The sequence below is a fragment of the Pagrus pagrus genome (assembly GCF_965226575.1).
Source record: "Pagrus pagrus genome assembly, chromosome: 15".
NCBI lineage: Eukaryota > Metazoa > Chordata > Actinopteri > Spariformes > Sparidae > Pagrus > Pagrus pagrus.
Window position 1 is genome coordinate 28,411,123 of NC_140199.1, and position 19,843 is coordinate 28,430,965.

Consider the following 19,843-nt stretch of genomic DNA (forward strand, 5'->3'; position numbering starts at 1 on the left):
CCCACCAGTAAAATTCTGACTTGTTGTAATTGATTATGGCCAATGCATTGCAAAGAGATATTATCATACACCTCTGTGTGGATTCCACTGATCAAATGATCACTCAATTACAATATCATTTTACTTTTTTAAAAACACTTTTTATAATACTGTAAATACACTACCACAGAAGGTCACACAGGAGACAGACTTATTTCAGATAAAAAAAAAATGAAGTAAAAAGAAAAATGAACACTAACACTACAATGGTGATGGTCATTAGAAAATATGCACATAGTTGCAATGGAACTGAGATATGTGTAGACAAAAATAATTGGGCACTTAATTTTGGAAACATTTAAGTAAAAGATGAAATTAGAATTAGACATGTCATACATCCACATAATAATTGTTGTGTAAAAATATGTTGGAAGCAAATTAACAAAATGCAGCAACGCCCAAACCAACTTTTTTAATCAGTTCAATCAATATGCTTATATGAGTGCTGGGGTGTGTTTGACTTTGGTTGGCACAAACACTGGAGGGAGCTTTATCAAGAGTGGAAGATTTCACGTCCAATAACTCAAAACTTTCCCCACCTCCAATCTTTATGCTAACTATGGCTGAGATCATGTCTGTGAAGATAACATTTCTATAAATCTTCTCTTTTGACTATAGTTGACAGCAACACGTGCACTTCCTAACATGACAGGGTTCCTTTAAGCACAATAATGAGTCACTCCTTGAGGGCTTCTTCTGATTACACCAACAAAAACAATTAACAAGCAAGAGTAAAGAAAACAGCATGGTTCCCTGGTGTGACACTAAAAACAGCAGAACACTATAATTAGGACTTATCCCTCTTCTTCTTTTTCTCCTTCTTCTTCTTTTTTTTTTTAGCTGATTTTGATTTAGGTGTTTTTCCTTTGTCATCGTCACTACTATCACTGCTTTCATCTTTTCCCTTGTCTTTTTCTCTATTGTCCTTGGAAGATTTCCCCTTGGTGTCTTTATCTTCTACTTTGACTTTGCTATGGCTTCTAATGGCCTCCAGCTCCTTGTTCAGTTCCTCCTTGACCCTTACATCTGGAGGGGGGGGCAGTCCACGGGACACAGTTATGAGCATCCTCTCCTTTCTCATCTCTTCTTTTAAGGATATGTTTTCCTGCCCAGCTCTGTGACTTATGTGGTCGATGTTGCGTTTGCTTTTGTGATCTCGCTCATCTCTCAAGTCCAGTTGGTAGTCTCTGTGCTTCCTGTGGTCTCCTGTGCCTCGGTGGTAATTGAAGTCCCTAGGATCTCTTCTGTCTGAAGGATGTGGGTGCTGGTTACTGCTGCTGCTGCTGCTGCTAAAAGAGCTCAAGTGTAGCTTGCCATCTACAGCATGCTGGTCCATCTGCACTTCCTGTTAAAAACGAATAAAAAACAATTTGAGCGAGGATAAAGACACCAAAGAATCTATGGCCAACATCAGACTGTGGTGGTCACCAAACCCCATAATATGACAGTTGAGGGTCAGCTGCACCCCAGTGCTCGTTTGTAACTTGGCATTCTACGTCCTACCTGACAGTTATGCCGGTTGCACCATCTAGGCTTAAGTTTTGTTTAACTTTGTAAAAGTAAACAGTAAAAGAATAGACATGGGGCTGAGAAAAATCAAATGATTTATGCCTGTTATAAGATTTCAGTGCACAGGAATTGAGGGTCTAAGGACAGAGGATGTTGTTCACTGCACCTATTGTAAAGCCCACTGAGGCGATGTGATTGTGAATTTGGGCTATATAAAAAAATTGATTTGATTCGATTTGATTTGAAATTGAATGGCAGTGCCTATTAAACTATGTAACTTTGAGAAGAGAAAAGATAAAATCTTACATGGTAAGAAGCAATAAAACCCTCTCTACTCTGTTCAGTACACTCAGGATTTTGCTACAGGCTCACTGAGCAGCAGAGGCTCATGGTATCTAATGTTTAGCAAACTTTAGAATATATTTCTGTCTAACCGACTTTACGGAGTCAGTTTGCTAACTTTAAGAGTTACACTACATTTTTGCGTTTGCTATTACCTTGCCTCTTGGGCACAGTTTGTCAAAAGTTACATAGGCTCTGGACTACATCAGGACTACACAGTGAACGCTTTGGCCTTGCAACTCACAAAGTTACCACCATTCACATGATTTATAGCACTGAACTAGAAAGACACAGCAGTCTTTTAACACTGCCTTTGGGTGGGACCATTCTGAACAGGTATGAACATCATTCATGAATTGAGACGAGGACAGACGTAAACACCAAAACCAACAATGCATTATTCTGTCTCTTTATGATTTCTGTCTTTCCTACCCTGTCTGCGCCCCAATGGATTATACTGAAGACACAAATCTTTAAATAATAGCAATGAAATACTATGTTTTATTATTTCTAGAAATAAATTTTTAAAATGGCACAGTGATTTACTAAAACAGCTGGTCATTGCAGTTTTTTTCAATCATTACTCAAACAGGAAAGAATAGTGTCTTTGTTGGGCATCTTTAACAGAAATTGATTCTACTTTTAATTTTCTAGTGAGTATCTGAGGCAGCAGTAAGGTGTATGTGGGATTGAGTCAAACTAGTGTGTGTGTTTATGGCAATAAAGTTACATGTTACCTAGTGCAACAGTGTAGCTCACTGATGATATATTAAACTTTGATAAACACACAATGCATTCAGCATTGGTTTTGTCTTTTGTGGAAAGTAAAGATTCACCAGTCTTATCCACACAGAGGTATATTGGAAGTATACTTACACTGCTAGAGCCACTATGGTAGTGAATGGCAGCATGATTTTCAGCACTATAAAAGTCTCCAATGAACTCCTCACACTTCTGGCAGTAAAACCCAATTACTGGTGTCAGAAAAGACAATCCTGCAAAATGACAAGAAAAGCGTTGAAGCATATGCAGTATTTTAGCGTGTGGATGGCTGTGAAGAAAAAAGGACGCACAGGGTTGTCAATAGAAAAAAGCTTGTGTTGTTACCATCCTGTTTCAACAATCCCTCTAGTTCTTTCATCAAGGATTCCATTTTACTCATTCTAGCCTGTTTCTCTCTCTTCTTTTCCTCATTGTCACCTGCCTGGGACACACAAGCGACAATTTCAAAATTAAGGAGTTGATATTCTTGAATATGTTCAACTATAACCACTCATATGTTGGATAGTCAATGATACAGCTTGGGAATATTTACCTTGTGTTTATCAGAAGATGTCTGAGATGTGCAACTGCCATCTGTTATTGCCCGCTTCTCCTTTGTTGCTTAAGGAAGACAGAACAACAACATAACCCTGTTTTCTACATCAAAAGCACTTAACGATAAAGACAGAAAATAAATCACCAGGCCAGGTGGTAGCAGTTTCAAACTTAATGGGTACACTGTTAGAAAATGCAAGTGTGCACTGGTGGTAGTATCTCCCACTTTATAAACAAACAACCATGACAAGGACTTCCTCCTTTTGAATTGACATGAAGGTTAATTAATAATATTGATACTTTAAAGTGCAAATATTAAACATAATTCAAAGGCTGAACTTATGATTTGTTTGGACAAAACATTGTAATGTCTTTCTTTTTGTCTTTGTTTAGAACCATGGCAGTCATCATGGCAATCATCATTCACATTTAGAATTAAGTGGATTAATTAAGACTACTGTTTCCAGGTGGTTTGTGGCTCCAGTTAGAATCCTGTCCATAACATCCACCTTCACATTGGGCTGTCAAAAAATCTTAGTTGTGACAGCTGGACAGAGAAACATCTGAAATTACATTGACACATTAGAATTCTAAATGACTACCAGGGAAGCAAACGCACACTAAAATAAACGCTAACCATGTGTCTGAACTTTACTATAGAGATCATTTTCTCTGCCCGTACCTGAGAACCATATCAGCATTAAACATTTTTTACAGACTTGATGACATGCACATTTTATTTGAGCACCTTAAGCCCCTGAAAAATACGATTGAGTTTGTAAAATAAAAACAACAAACAGTGATGTTTGTGATGAATGGGCCCTCACACACCCACGGGCATCGGGGCATGAGGCAGTTGTGGGCCAGCAGCTGGACTTCAACCACTTGATACACCCCGAAATTTAATGTGTTCTGGGCACTGCCTGAAAGAGGTCAATGCAACTTCCTGTGTCCGCTATGTGGCGCTAGAGAACAAGCAGAAATTATACATTAAGTTGTAGTGTATCAAGACTAAAGTGCACCTTGAAAATTTGATTTAAACTTAAGAATGAATGTCAGAAAAGGCTTACTTCCTATTGCCAGTAGGTGGCACAATGACTGGGGGGGCCTATGACTGCAACTTTCTACCTGTGTTTTAGGTTGCCTGAGTGGGGCAGGCTCTTATCGTCTGACTTAACTCATGTCTGGCTGGCAGGAGCCGCTTGTCATCAATCCATAATAACGCGGCTATGATGTAGCCAGGTAGCAAGGACATAATCCTTGAATGGAGCCATGACGACTGGTTGGACAAGCAGCACCCATCAGCCAATCAGACTTAGCCGCAGGTTTGTGCGCAGGTATAGGAGTGTCACTCCATGGTCTCGGTGTGTGACGTGTTGGAAACCCCAGCTGATCAGTTTGCTGAAAGGCAAAGCTGCAATGTTGTTATGCTACCAGCATACTGGTAGATCATTACTGTGTGTTTTAAACTGGGGCACAAAACCAAACTGAGTGATCACAAGTGAAACATCGAACTGCACAGAGAAATCTCCGTTGTGTTCCCTATGGAGCATTTAGCCATGCTAAATAACATGCCCAGCTACTGACCCGTTCTGCTCTGCCTCTGATCTGCTAAACAGTAGGTATGTAGTATACATTGATCATCGGCATCCACAGATGTTTTAAACTGGTCTATAATGCCCAACTGAGTGATTACACATTACGCTACAATCCACTGTGGTTTCAGTCATTCATGCTACTAGTTTGAGTGCAAACTTGTGACTGGCCACCGCAACATGACGTCGGGCTGCGTTTTTCCAAGAGTTGAGTAAGCTTCAACTTTGTTGCCACAGCCGGCTGCATTTTTTTTCCCGGAGCCCCCTGCACCCAGCACAGTGCAGCCAAAATCGTCTACCTTCATTAAAATGAATAGGAAAACCTGCATTTTCGATGCAATGCCTGATTTGATCTCACTCCGCCATTTTGAGCCCACCCCAATCTTTTTACTTTGTAAATGGAAAATTGAACTGATAAGCGATAGGCTGGGACATTTACCAAGCGTAAAGTTTGGTGCAGATTTGACCATGTACAACTGGCTTGAGCAACAAACTCAACAAAAACTCGATGAAAACTCAAGCTCAACTTTTCTTGTTTATTCTTAAAGCTCTAGGAGGAGTTTGTTCAAATACAACGTGTAAATTGCCCAAAAATGAGCAATAAATTCAAAATGGCCGACTTCCTGTTGGGTTGAGGACATCATGCCAGTAGGTTTTTTTTTGTAGATCTAGGTGTGATATACATGTTTACCAAATTTCATACGTATAGGCAAAACTTCCCACAGGGGCTGCTCTTTAGGGGGTGCTAGCTAGCCATTTTGCCCCGCCCATGGCCAACCATAAAACACATTTTCACCACATGTGATGCATGTGGAAAGTTTCAAGAGTTTCCAAGCAATTCCAAATGCATCAAACGCGTCAAAAACGCAATTTATTTTAGGGAAAGAAGAATTCTTTGCATTTCAAGAGGGTCCTTGCAGGATTCTCACCTTTTATCAGTGACTGTAGAGACTCCAGAGATTGCCGTACTTTTGGGTCCCTCAGTGCTGGCAATGCTAAGCTTGCTGCTGTTGAGTCTGAACTGAGAAGTGCTGGAGAGAGCTGCTTTGCCTCCTGCCCCTGCATCTTCGACATTATCTCGCTGATGTCTGCTGTGCCCAGACTTTTTAATATGTTCTTGATCTTCTCACACTCACTATTGTCCAGATTGGCAGAGGTTAAGCTTGAGGAATTCATTTGAAGGGGTTGCTTCAGATCAATCAAATCCCTGAAGCTACTGTATATGAACTTGTTCTGATGATGCTGTTGACTGCCAAGAGCAAGACTATCCATTTCCTGTGGTTTGGCATGTTCTCCAATCTGAGAGAGCGCTGCAAAAAGTGTAGCAGAGGAATTATTGGCTTGTTTTTCACCAATGTCTTCATTCCCATACAGGAACGACTCTTCATCTTCAAGCTCATCAGCTTTCTGGACTGTGGAGTCCTCTTGACTTTGTGCCTGGAGCCAAGAGAAGTCACTGCCTACACGGTCGTGAGGGAGGAGCATACTGTCGTTTTCCAATGATGTTGAATTGTCCAAACTGTAATGCTGCTGATGTCTGGGCTCGTCAGGCACATACTCAACTTTTTTTGTTTCATCCGAGGCCTGTACAGAAGAGATCACAAAAATTACATACAATTAAAAGGTCCCATATTGTAGAAAGTGAGAATTCCATGTTTTTTGTTTTCTTTAACATGAAGCAGGTCTAAGTGCTTTTTAAATACTGGAAAAGTATCAACATGCCCAATCCAGAGAACTGCACACTGCACATATCCAGAAACTGTGCCTTCATATGAGTTGTTAGGACTTCTCCAAGGTTGTGAAGTCACAACTATACAGTCACTGCCCTCAGCCACTCATTGGAGTATTTTCAAAGTGTGGTATTAGTACTTTTACCAATGTAATACCTATTCCACCACTGGTTGTCATCAGGTTTAATACATTTAGTTTTCATTCTTCAACAAAGGACATAAGATGCTGTGCTGAGTGTTGCTGAGGACAGAACATGATTGGCTACGTAGGCAAGTTATACATGCTCAAAATGAACAAAATAGCCTATTAATGTACAAACAAAACACAAATGGAAGATAATAGAGGTACTTTTCGTGGTAAGATAATAAAAACATAGCCTAGCAAGCTCTAGTATTCAGGCCAGGTGGATGACAGCTGTTGCGCATATCGCAACACGATTTAGAAAGAAAAAAAGACCCCACCAAATATGTGTGTGTATGTATATATTTGTGTGTGTGTGACCTTTGGCCACCGGATATTGCATTCACAAGGCTGTGATGTACAGACAGACAAAATGAAAACAAAATGCCTCCACCCACAGCTGGAAAAAATAGGGTTCTTTATGGCTGCATGCATACATATATATACAGCCATATTCTTGCTTGTATGTCACAATAAATAAATACACAAGTATTGTTTCCATAGACATATAATTATCTATTTTAGCATCTAAAATGGCTGCATGCCAGAATTTTTGGCTCACTACAGAATAACTTAACTAATAACTAAGAGCAGGTGATAGCTAACTGTTCAATAATAAATCCCAGCTGTAAATAGTTATAATTTTGGTGGACCTTTTTAAATAGAGAAGTGCTTATAAGATGATTAGTGTCTACAAGCACTTACCTAATACAACACCACTAGCAGGATTTTTGTATGATGAAATTAATATATTAGAAAAGTAGATAGTCATTGATATACAGTGAAATGAAATGGATCACAAAGATCATTATAAAATCTGGTTACTGTTCACTACCTCGCCATTTACCTTGCTAGTGTCTGTCTCCGAAATATTGTAATAATAAAACTGAACTCCTCTTCATCCCAGGGAAAGACTGCCCTCACATGGACCTGTCAGTCACTGTCGAGGACGTCACGGTATCGCCTTCATCAACTGCGAGGAACCTGGGCATAATCCTTGACAACAGACTATCCTGCACCCGCAACATCACTGCGGTGGCCCGATCCTGCAGATTTGCCCTCTACAACATCCGCAGGACCCGGTCTTTCCTCACAACGGACGCGACGCAACTCCTGGTCCAAACGCTGGTCATCTCCCGCCTGGACTACTGCAACTCGCTCTTGGCTGGACTCCCAGCCTCTGCAACTAAACCATTGCAACCTATCCAGAGCGCTGCAGCGTGCCTCGTTTTCAATCTACCCAAATTCTCCCATGTGAACCCCCCTCCTCCGTGACCTCCACTGGCTTCCTGTTGCAGCCCGCATCAGATTCAAGACCATGGTGCTGGCCTTCAAGGCCGCCAACGGAACTGCACCCATCTACCTCCAAACACTGGTCAGACCACACGCCCCAGTGCAAGTACTTCACTCTACTAAATCAGCTGGCTGGCTGGTACCGCCATTGCTAAGAGCAAACAAAGCCCGCCCAGCGAAGTCACGACTCTTCTCTGCTCTGCAGCCTCAGTGGTGGAACGAACTCCCGACCAATGTTAGGACAGCAGAGTCACTCGCCGTCTTCCGCAAAAGACTCAAGACTCACTTGTTCAGACTTCACCTCGACCCTGCATAGCATGACTCCCTCCCCGCCCCCCAAAAAAGAAAAAATTATATGCACTTGTACGTTCTTAACTTTAGCACTTAAATCATAGCACTTATGTACTTAAGGTATCCTTGATAAATAGCAGCTACTTTGCTCAAATGAGGGCTTGAAAATTGTTTCTATTTTTTCTACTTTATCGACGGTGATATGTGGTTTCTTTCTTGTGACAAATGTACTTATTGTATTGTATTGTCGCTTTGGACAAAAGTGTCTGCTAAATGCCCTAATTGTAAATGTATTGTTATGCATGGGTCAGAGTTTCTATTGCGCCATTTGGTTCAGCTTTACTCACCAGTTTAGAAAAAAAGCACACCATTTCTTTATAGTCAAGACAAGCATGCCATCACCTAGTTAACCAGTTTTTCAATCTGTGGTGGGTTATCATCATACCACCCCCTAAGAGCTGCAGTCATCATGTTTTGAAGACAAGTTACACGAAGTTGGCCACAACCTACTCTTCTTGTACTGCTGGGTTAGCTCAAAAAAATTGGGTTAGGGTTAGGCCATTCTTGTAGCCATACAGATGATCTTGTAACTTACTGGTAGACAGCAAGCTGCGAGCTTCCTCTCCATATAGTCAAAACAAAATGTTTTAGTCTGAATGGAACTTTTGGATTGAGTATGCTTTATGAAAGAACCCTTCTTATAATCTTGGTATAATCAAAAATGACTATCTAACCACAATTCTTGTTGAGACTTACGGTGTCACAGAAATAAAACATTTTGCAGAATGAATGATGTGCCTACCTGAATAGTGAGGATGGCATCTTTGAGAGTGGGCAACCGCTCTTCCAGTTCTTTGCTGTTCATGACCAGCTTCAGGCCTTCTAACAGACTATTCCCTGTCAGATGATTACTGCTGCTGTAGCTGTAGCTTGGGCTCCTCTTTCTTTTTTTGTCTTTGCCATGGCTCTTTTCACCACTGCTACTTCGTGTCTTAGACCTCCTGACTCGGCTCTTGCTCCGTACTTGACACTTCTTGCTTCGGCTATGGCTCCGACCCAAACTGCGGGTCCTGCTTCTGCTTCTCGCGCGACTCTTACAACGAGCACGACTTTTGCTCCTTCCTCTGCTTCGGCTCCGCACTCTGCTTTTGCTTCGTGCACGGCTCTTGGCTCGGGATCTACCGCGGCTTTTGCCACGACTTCGGCTTTGACTACGGCTTTTGCTCCTGGTTACATGCTTCTGGAACTCAGGGTCCGATTTGACTGCTTCTTTTAGGAAACTGGCTGACTGAAATGCATCAGCCAGGTTGTATGCCATGTTCCCTTTGAGATAGTCTGGGAGAGGTTTGTTTGCTGCAATGCATCTCAAGAATTCCTCACCAGCTCGGTCACTGAAAATCAACAATGTATGTGTTTCACACACCAGCAATCACAAAAAATACATAAGTGTAACTGTTCCAGCTTAGACTTATACAAAACAAGACAGACACACATATACCTGTTGTCTGGAAGATGATGTTTCACAGGCGTGGGATTCCACTGTGGGACCTGAGTTTGCGGTGGTTCTGCAGGAGGGCTGATCTGCTGCCTGTCTTCCAAAGCAATCACTGTACTACGGTCTGTGGAGAAGCTGCTACAGTGGGGCTGAGAGTATTCAAAATTCATGTTATAGTGTTGTACAAGACAGAGCTGCCATAGCATATTTAAAATTATATTTTATTTACAAGTGGTACATTTTTTCTAAATGTAACATGCTCAGAGGTCTTGCTTTTTAAATCTTAGTTATAGTATATACAATATAGAATTGACATTTGATCTGTGGTTATAACACAGACAATGTACAGTATGTGGGGCTGGGAAACAGTGATAAATAAAAATCCTATCTTCTATTTTTAGGCTGCATAGCAATTCACATTATATACAAATAAAACGCAAAGACAGGTTTTTTTTATCCTGTTTGAAAATAGAAAGCTGAGTTAAAAAGTCATTTTCCATGACCTTTCAATTGAATATAGTACTGGGAAAAAATGCAGACATGTTAAAGCTGCTTTAAGTGTTCTAATCGTTTTAGCCAACTTCCTGTCGGTTTTGCAGTGAGCAATCCCCTCCCTCCTCACTAAGTCACCACGTGAACACGGACTGCTAATTGCAAGACATAGCAGTAAACAGAAGGATCCTGCTCTCACTGCATTCATGAGCAGATAGGACTGCCTTTCTATGAAGTTCTGTCATTATGGGATAAAGTGGGCAGGAACACCAGGAAATGTCTTTTCTCTTTTACTGAATGTGTGAGGGGAGGAGAGACATGGGTTACTGATCAAACAGTCTACAGCTCCTTTCACACCGCCTTTTCAAGGCGGGAATCTTGCTCCAAAATTCTGCCTCGCCGCCTGTGTGAAAGTTACCTCTGTGTGAATGGAAAAGCCAAGTCTGTCCCCGGCAGCAGAGCCAGGTGGCTCCTGCAGTTGAATGCCGGCAATTATGTAATGCAATTTAAAGCAAAAAACTTTAATTCACAATGTCTTTGGCGCCTTCCACTATTGTGTTGTTGTAGTTATTGTTCTGGCAACTTTTTTCAAAAAACCCCCCACCAATTTAAAGAGGAAAAGTCACTGCGATGGTAAGCCTTCCCTACCGAGCCTTCAGTGAACTTCCCACCTGAAAACAACATCCCTCTCCGGGAGTGACAGCCAGACAGGGTCTGTTATTTACTGATGATGATTATGTGATGTCATTTAGAGCAAAAAACACGGAACTATGTCACTTTTCATAATGCATGGTGGGTCAGGATCTCAATCACAACACAGCGGATACATTGTTAAATTAACAGGTTGACACCGGGGGAAACACAATAAAAACCCACACAGATCTCAAAGTTACGATATGTTGCATTTGATTATACACCACCGATATGCTGTATGAAATGTCACACTGGTGCAGCTTTATGCTGGGGCTGCTTGGTTCAGTGTGAAAATACAAAGGCGGCGTCTTTGCGGCAATCATTGTGGAACCACTGTGTGAAAAGGGGATGGGGTCGTAACCGCCATCTGGTGACAATTTCATGTCAATAGCCCCATCAGAAATATATTTACTGGAAAAAAAAGTTGACGCTGTATTTTTAATTAATTGACATTACTTTGTAGAAATCTGTTTTCACTTTGACATTAAAGAGTTGTTTAAAAAGCTAAATTAAATTGACCGTGATTCCATTTATAAGAGCAATAAAAAGGGAAAACATCCAAGGGGATAAATACTAGGCACTGTAAATACATTTGTTTCACATCAATCTTTTGAATTTGAGGTCCAGTATTTTTCTGATCAGACATCTGACGCAGAGGGTAATTACAAATATAGTAATAGTAGTGACGTGGAAAATAGACGATGATAATTATATTAAATAATCAGCAATTACAAATAACACGTTAAAATAATTAAATAAAATATTGAAATAATAATGAGAAAGGTTTTTGATATTTATTTTGGGTAAAATAAAGATAACTAAAGGCTCGGTAGGCAGCAATCCTAGAAAAAAGGTGATCGTTGAGTCTACACGGGTCTCATCTCCTCAGCTCTGACCCGAGCTCCTCCCACCAGACAAGCACGGGCATCTGATGCACGCGCTTTATACACGTACACACAAACACACACACACAAATCATATGTAGCTTTACTTCTGGGATAAAATGCGTTACCCCCATGTTGACAAGAGGCAATACTGAACAGTGCTGAATTAGTTCATAAGACGGTCGTGATGTGTTAGTGACTCTAACGTAGCAACATAAACTTTATCTTGTATTAGCAGCAGCCGTATGCCTTTGGCTACGGTTAGCAGAAGGCTAATGTATTAGCAACATCAAATTAATTGATTAAAAACCAATCATTAGGTATAGCCCTGGACTAATTTATGCCCACAGCTAATTTGAGTTTTAATGTTAATGTTTTGATAAGCCTATACAATTAGCTTGGAGTTTGAAGTATTTTGGATGAGCAGTTCTCAAGAAAGCTGCAAGCAGCCATACGCGAGGCCAAGTGATTCCACAGACACAGGCACTACACAAGTATTTTTCTAAAAATGTCATAATAAAAAAAAAAGAACCAATCAGAATACCGAAAAATAACCAAACCGATAGAGTATCAATAACAGTAGTAGTATCAATAATACATCAAACATTTTCTGCACATACTCAAGACAGTGTTGGTATGAAAAGCAACAGCAGTGTGTATTTCCATTAGTGGCCATACATAGGAAAGCAGTGGTACAATGAGTAGCATGCCAGTGCTGAGACCAGGGACAACAGTAAATGGATCATCTTAAAAAATGACAGCAAACAGGTTTTCTTTTATATTTCTGATATATTTAGTAGTTACACTGACTAATTCCCTTTGTGGGAGAAAACAAAAGGTAAAGGAAGACTATATCATAGGTTACTTACTACTCATGGTGTTAAACAAATGACTCAATGCATACTACATATGTGACATGATATCGTCAAGTGGAAAATTTTACTTCTTATAGTCACGCTGCAAAAAAAACCCTGCTAAAACTAGAATAAAAATAATTGCACTCGACTACTGATTATTTTCAATGTCAATTAATCTGTCAATTATTTTTAATAATTATCGACTAGAATCAGTGTATCCTAAGATGAAGACCACAAATGTCTTGTTTTGTCGACAACCAAAAGATATTTAGTTTACTGTGATAGAGTAAAGAAACCAGAAGATATTCCAAATTAAGGATCCATAATCAGAGAATTGACTTTTTTTTCTTAAAGTTACTCAAACTGATTAATTGATTTTATAATATAATTATAAAAATAGTTGGCAGTTAATAGTTGACAACTGTTGCAGCTCTATTGTAAATGCATTGTGTCACTTTTCACTAAACATCCATGTCTGAAGTGGCAATAACCAAATAGCTCTGGAAGAAAATCAGGAGTCTCCTTTCTTCTGCGGGCTTTCTTCCAGCTAGAGAGGTGTGCTGCAAACACTTTTCTGCGTGGTCGAATCCTTGATTGCATTTTATGTTTAACTGCAAAACATGAGAAGCAATACAGAATACATTGCCTGTTAAACAACCAGACCAGAAATTTGAATAAAAACATGATGGTATCATCATTTCTACTAAATAAGTCACTTAAAGTAGAAGCAGAAACTTAACTTTACAATAGTAGTAATGAAATTGTATAAACCTCTGATAAAATCATTTTAAGTTGCATACAAATTTAAACCTACGTACAATGTGACATGGAAAAAGCACTACATTTCGCACATGCATTTTCTTTAAAAAGAACAAAAATAAGATTCCTGTCAAGAAAGTGGGAAGTTTGTAGACAGTAACTGCATGGTAGCCAGGATCCACCTTGGAAGTCATACATAAAATGGTTTTGTGGTCAACAGGAGCAAAATTCAGTTATTCCTGTAAAGAACACAGTCTAGCAGGGGCGGTGGGTAATGTAGGCTTCAGAAGGCTAAGCCTTTCCTTAATGTACTGCTTTAGTCTATTAGTCTATTACGTAAATAGCGATGTGCTGATCACAGTGACATTGTAGGATAATCTGTAGATCAGTTGGCCTGGTCATGAAAATTACCATTCTGACAATTGGGATGCAGGTGACTGAAATAATACATCTTAAATGAGGAAAAATGTTAGTACATTACCTGTAGCAATCTCCCAGCAGGGAAACAATGTGCGTCCCCTGTGCACAAATTACGCATGAGGCACATAAAATAGCCGATGTCCTGGTAAATCCGGAACGCCATCAGAGTCTAGAGTTATGTACATAATAACAAAGTCCTCCATGGTTGTTAAAACAAGTATGATCGTCAGTCAAATATTAGTCTCTTTATCCTCAGCCTCACCCGCCACCTATGCATTCTAGCTTTGTAGCCAGTTTAACATGCCTTGTAAGTTTTAACTTACATCCTAATTTTAATAGCTGATGTTTACTCTGCTGCAGACAGGACTGAAAGCATTTTAGTAACCCCCCTCTTTTTTTCATGCATAGTGGTGAGTAGTTTAAGAGTTATGTTAAATATTCCAAAAAACTTAAAATATTACTTTTTGTTAGTGTTTGCAACCTGTCTTTTCAGAACATGTTATGTTGCTAGTTGTCACTTTTTGTGCTGGTTTACAGTTTAAACTGCAGCTGTATTTTGCAAATGTGTTTTTGACTTCTTGTCCCTGTGTTGAGTGAGGGAAATCATCAATGAAAGCTGATTCTTATAGTTACAGTGCACTCTGCTGGACAAGCTAGGTGACAAAACCCTTTATAATTTACCCAAGCATCCCTTTTTGCATTATGGTCAGTAAAAAAAGTCTGCTATCCACACATATCAGACAACATATTAACCGATTCCAATATATCTGTGATATTGATGGGTCAAGATCGGCCAATAAAATTGTCTGACCAATAAATGCTCGGGCCCTAATTAATACACAGTATAGAAATCTCTCCCAATACCTTGACATTGGGTCATAAAAGCAGAAACGTCAACATGGTTCTTGGATCTCCTTTAAAGACACGCAACTTTTGAACTTCATGTTGATGATTTCAGCATCTCTAACCGTCTATAACTTTTGACATGGGTTTTCAGTGACTGAAGGGAAGACCATAGATGTTTTCTTTAAATACACTCTACAGTGAAGTCGGTCACGTGATTGACGTTCATTTCTGTGATAGGAGAAATGCACACCAGAGGACATGATGCTGAGGACCCTTCTCTGAGACCTACAGTAGCTAGCTTGTTACATTAGAAGCTTATTCTCACGGGGGTCAAAACCTGTAAGCTATGTTAGCATATTCTATTCTAGCATATTCCATAAATTCATATTTGCTTGCATGTGCAGAATGGGTAAGGTACATTAAGCATATAACATTCAAAACAGGCCAAATTAAAACACATTTATTTTGAAATATGACAGGAGCTAGCTACATTCAAACCAGCACCGGGTAATCGACGTTTAGGAAACATTCAGAAAAAGAAAGATATAAAGTGATAACTTTGCTCTTTTTCGGCAGCAGGCTCGCTTTTAAAAACCGCCCGTCCTTACTGTTTATGTTATGGCAACCACGACACACGAACCATGCAGTGATGCTAACTTACACAGTTAAGCTTGCACTATTAGCCTGTTGGGTACGTACCCTGATGAAATGCCCCCTAGATGGCCTGTTTAGTAGAAAATGGCTTTCCGATGCTACGGCCGAGAATGGTACAGGGGGCAAGAGTCCAGGAGGAGGAACACCACAGGGCACTCCGAGTCTGAAAGGAGGGCGATGTGGTGGTGGTGGTGGTCCGAACGGTGGCGGCCGGTGAGCAGGTTTACCTGGCCGGTACATGTTCGTGAAACTACAGAGAAACTAGGTCAAAGGAAATGACAGCTCTCCAGCACATGTGCTATTTTTCCCACACAATAGCTCTTTTGTGGTTCCACTGTCTGTGGCGCGCCTACGTTACTGTGACTGCAGCTGGCGGATATAGAACATCACGAATGGTACACAGGAAACCACTCTTCTTCTTCTTCTTCTTCTTCTTCTTCTTCTTCTTCTTCTTCTTCATGGCAAACAACAAATTGGTGCATTACCGCCATCAGCTGGTATGGATTATTGAATCGAAAGGTGTAGTATTTACAATATTCCAAAACAACAACAACAAACAAACAAAAACATAAAATCAAAACTGCATCCTGTCAATCATATAGACCCAATCACAAATTCCAGGTGGAAAACCCCTGCCTGCTGAACAAACAGCTTGGTGGTTAGGCTCGGCATGGATGACTGATGCACACACAGCCCACTGAAGCACTCACTTGACAAGACTTGACAGACCGTGTAAGTGGGGCCAGTGCTCTTGATTTGAATTGTAGTTTTTCGAAATCTTGTATAAAAGCCCATCTTTCTCGTGGCACATTGTTTTCAAAAAAATAATAGCTTTGACTACAAACCTTAGTTAATATGAGGACTTTCAACGCAGTATTCTTATCTGTAACACTGACATGTGGATTAAACAGGACTGCAACGTGGATATTGATGGATATACTATAGTCAGAGCAGACAGAGACAAGATTAAATCACAGAAATCCATTTAGATTGGCCTCTGTATTCTCGCTGACAAAAAGTGAGTAACACATTTAACTATTTTTGAACAAGCACGTACAAGAGACTTATGTGATCCTCGCTGTATCATTCTGACCTTTTTATTTACCCCGTCAATTTGGACTGCTCACTATTATACTGTATTATGTATTGTACTGTGTGTATGTACCGGGACCCAATAATAGGGAAGCTGCTGAACGCATACCAGACTGTAACAGTGCATTGACGTGATCAGCTGATTAGCCAGTGTTCGTTCTGGGGGAGTTCAACACACTTGTCTTCTCTGCAGCAATATGTCGACTGCCCAACTCGCTCATCACAAATTCTGGATCTTTTGTTATGGCATTATTGAGGACACATACAAGGCAGTATGCAGACCTCCAATCGGCAGATCAGACCATAATGTCTTCCGCTTATTGCTGAAGAACAAACAGCAAGTGAAGAAAGAACACCTGATCATTAAAACAACTCAAGTCTTAGGACAAACTAAGGTGCTGTTTTGAAACTACAAACGGGGATATGTTTTTCAACTCGTCCCATGTCCCATGGGCTGACAGACTATCACGTCATATATACAATCTTTAATATCGGAATTTAATCCATCCAAAAACACCATTTGTAACAAAATTGTCCATAATTGTGATTTTTCAAGCTGTTTCCTTACACAGTTGTTACAGTGTTGTATATCTTCAGCTATCTGGCGAAGCATTCTTGAAAAGAGAGGGAAAACAGATTAACAATGAGTCTTATGATTACTTTGTGCACTGCGATAAGAAAAAGTTAAGGATACAAAATCTTCATACGAACATGCACTGTAATTGGATCAAATACATCACTAAAGTCTTCATCTGCCTTGAATGTTTTTATGTAGTTTTATTCTAGTTTAAGAGAACACATGTTAATGCGGGCTGCACCGCCCCCCAGAGGGTGTTTTATGTGCACTGGAAGCAATATCTCTGGAAGGGCATGTTTTTGAGGGGAATTTTGGCAGGAATCATGATAAGTTGTGTAGAAACTTGCAAAAGAATGTGTTTCATAAGATTGATAAATCTGGAAGTTCAAACCAATTCGACTCGATGAGACAATGCAGCATTTCTTGCTAATTAATAATAAAGTTTAGACACAGAAAAGCTTGTTGGTGGAACAAGATCAGCCAGACTGTTTTGTTTTTAATCCCCCTATGTGTTGTACCCTTGTTGTTGGCTGTAGAGCCCGATTGATACTAGATTTTCGGGGCAGTTACCAATACCGATATTTGAGGGTAAAAAATTCTGATATTGATATATCGGCCGGTGTACAAAGATTTTTGGCAATGACCCTGAAAATACTTTTATACCATGGTCTGTTCACTGTTCAGTGCAGCGTCCTTTCAACACTACAGTATTGTAACACACAAAAAGCAAGAAGTAGCTTACACTCAGGCTTTTGTACATTATAAAGTGGGTAACATGTAACGGTAAAAGTTTCCACTGGCTGAAATGTCCATAACAAGTAATAACTGTGGATAACTCATACAATGGTGAGTACACCCTATGTTTGATTCAAAAGAAGGGTAACACTTTCCAATAAGGGCATATTAATTAACATTAGCTATTGTGGTAATAACCATTAACTAACAGTCAATTAATAGTTTACTCATGTGTCAAGTAGTCATTTACTAATGGTGTCCATTTTAATTAAGGTGTTAATTCATACATTATATAATAGTTCATCAAGTCTCTATTAACAGTTTATAAAATACAAATGTTGATTAATTAATTGCATTGGTAAATGCAGTAATAAAAATTAACTAGCAGGTCAGTAACAGCTAACTCATGTGTCTGTTAATCATTAATTAATGGTGTTCGTGTTAACTATACATTATTAGTTTAAGATTATATTAACACTTTTAAGGGTCTACATCTTAATAAAGGTACTTAGTAATATTAGCTGATAAAGATGTCCGTTAACATGTATGTCATCAGATCAACAGCAACTGTCCCAACATTGCCTAACCACAATGAATGCTCTTTGTGACGCTTATTGTAAAGTTGTAAACAATCATCCCTTAAAGCTGGGTTCTTTGTGAAAACATGTATACCATCAGTATCACTTTAAAATGAGAAATTGATAAATCACCTTTTTGTTTTTCATTTTAAATGGAACTCTTAAAGTGGCGATCTCGAAGATTTCCAGAAGCGGGTTGCAGGTGTATTGTTGGACCTCACTGCTTCCCAGAGATCCAGTGTCACCTGTATGACGTCAGTCAGTTGGAAGCTTTGGCACGCTTCCATAACAACACCGCATGAAAGCGATTTGCAGATTTTTTAAAAGTTTCATCATCCGCTGTTATCGGTCTTTTCTTTGTTTGTTCGGCCATGATGACCGTTAACAGTGACGTTAACCGTTTACTCCAAACACTAAGAGACCAGGACAAACAAAACTGTTATGTCATGTGCAAAACACCTACTCTCTCTGGCTGACCAACCACTGCTGGGTGAACGTTAAATTTGGAATGAGTCATGAAATGTTTAATACATGTGTGATTGCTTCAAATTAACAAGGCCCACAAAAATATTTTGAAATGATTCATTCTGGTGACATAAAGCTTTTTCAGCACTGTAAGGCATTTATGAAGACTTACTTAAGGGGTACAAGTTTTCAACTTTACGTTTATGGTCACTAAGAGCTTCCTGTTGCACACTTGGACACAAGCGAGACTTCAAGGGGTGCACAAGTTTAAAACAATTCCTTTACTTTTTCTTTCTTTCTAGAAATACAAAGACACAAGCGCATCAGCAAAACATGGCTATATAGCCTACTGCAGGCTAGATCTACTGAATGACTAGTGCTATAAACATTAACACCTTTTAGGGAGGGAAGGTTACCTCGTGGATGTCAATATGGCTTGCAGAGTAACTCTTCAGATATTACTCTGGTTAAGAGTATGGTGTTAACCCAAAGCATTTATGGTGAGAGGAAATAACTTAGGTCGAGGTATCTCATGTTAACATCCTCTACTGATGACAGAATGGGTAGTGTTATCAGTGGGCTGCAACAAACGGTCCAAAGAAACAAAATAAAGCATTTAGGAAAATAAGGTTACATACACAGGGACATTGTCAAATTACATTCTTATAATTTAAACATTATAAAATTAAAGTCCCTTAATCACAATTGAAACAGCAGCCCAATATTTGGCAGAGATTATTGATTTCAGTTCAAATAAAACATGTAATAAACAGATTTTATTTAATTCACCCACCAGGTAGACATTAAGGCACGGCAACACATTGTTGAACATCCATCATCCCCCAAAGAGAAATGGAAAATAAAATAAATTCAGTGACTAGCTGGGGTTTCCCAGTCTGGTCTGCAGGGGCTGTGTGGCTCCACTCCCAGATAGCAGAATTGTTGTGGCCCAGAACTGGCCCACACCAGAGATGTTCATTTGGCCCACATACCTGTTAT

The 19,843-nt window shown here is 39.7% G+C and overlaps 1 protein-coding gene across 2 annotated transcripts; it reads right to left on the reverse strand.

Annotated features, from left to right (window-relative positions):
• Positions 1-103: 103 nt before the first annotated feature.
• LOC311270066 (uncharacterized protein) lies at positions 104-15,802 on the reverse strand. Of its 2 annotated transcripts, XM_084374703.1 has the most exons (8): positions 15,443-15,802; positions 9,796-9,941; positions 9,100-9,688; positions 5,732-6,386; positions 3,206-3,273; positions 2,998-3,094; positions 2,767-2,885; positions 104-1,384 (listed from the first exon to the last, which is right to left on the reverse strand). In XM_084374703.1, the coding sequence occupies exons 1-8, from the start codon at positions 15,635-15,637 to the stop codon at positions 827-829; spliced, it is 2,427 nt and encodes an 808-aa protein (XP_084230829.1). In that variant the 5' UTR covers positions 15,638-15,802; the 3' UTR covers positions 104-826. The 2 variants fall into 2 exon arrangements, with proteins under 2 accessions (XP_084230829.1, XP_084230830.1); XM_084374704.1 differs by lacking the exons at positions 2,998-3,094; positions 3,206-3,273.
• Positions 15,803-19,843: the final 4,041 nt, after the last annotated feature.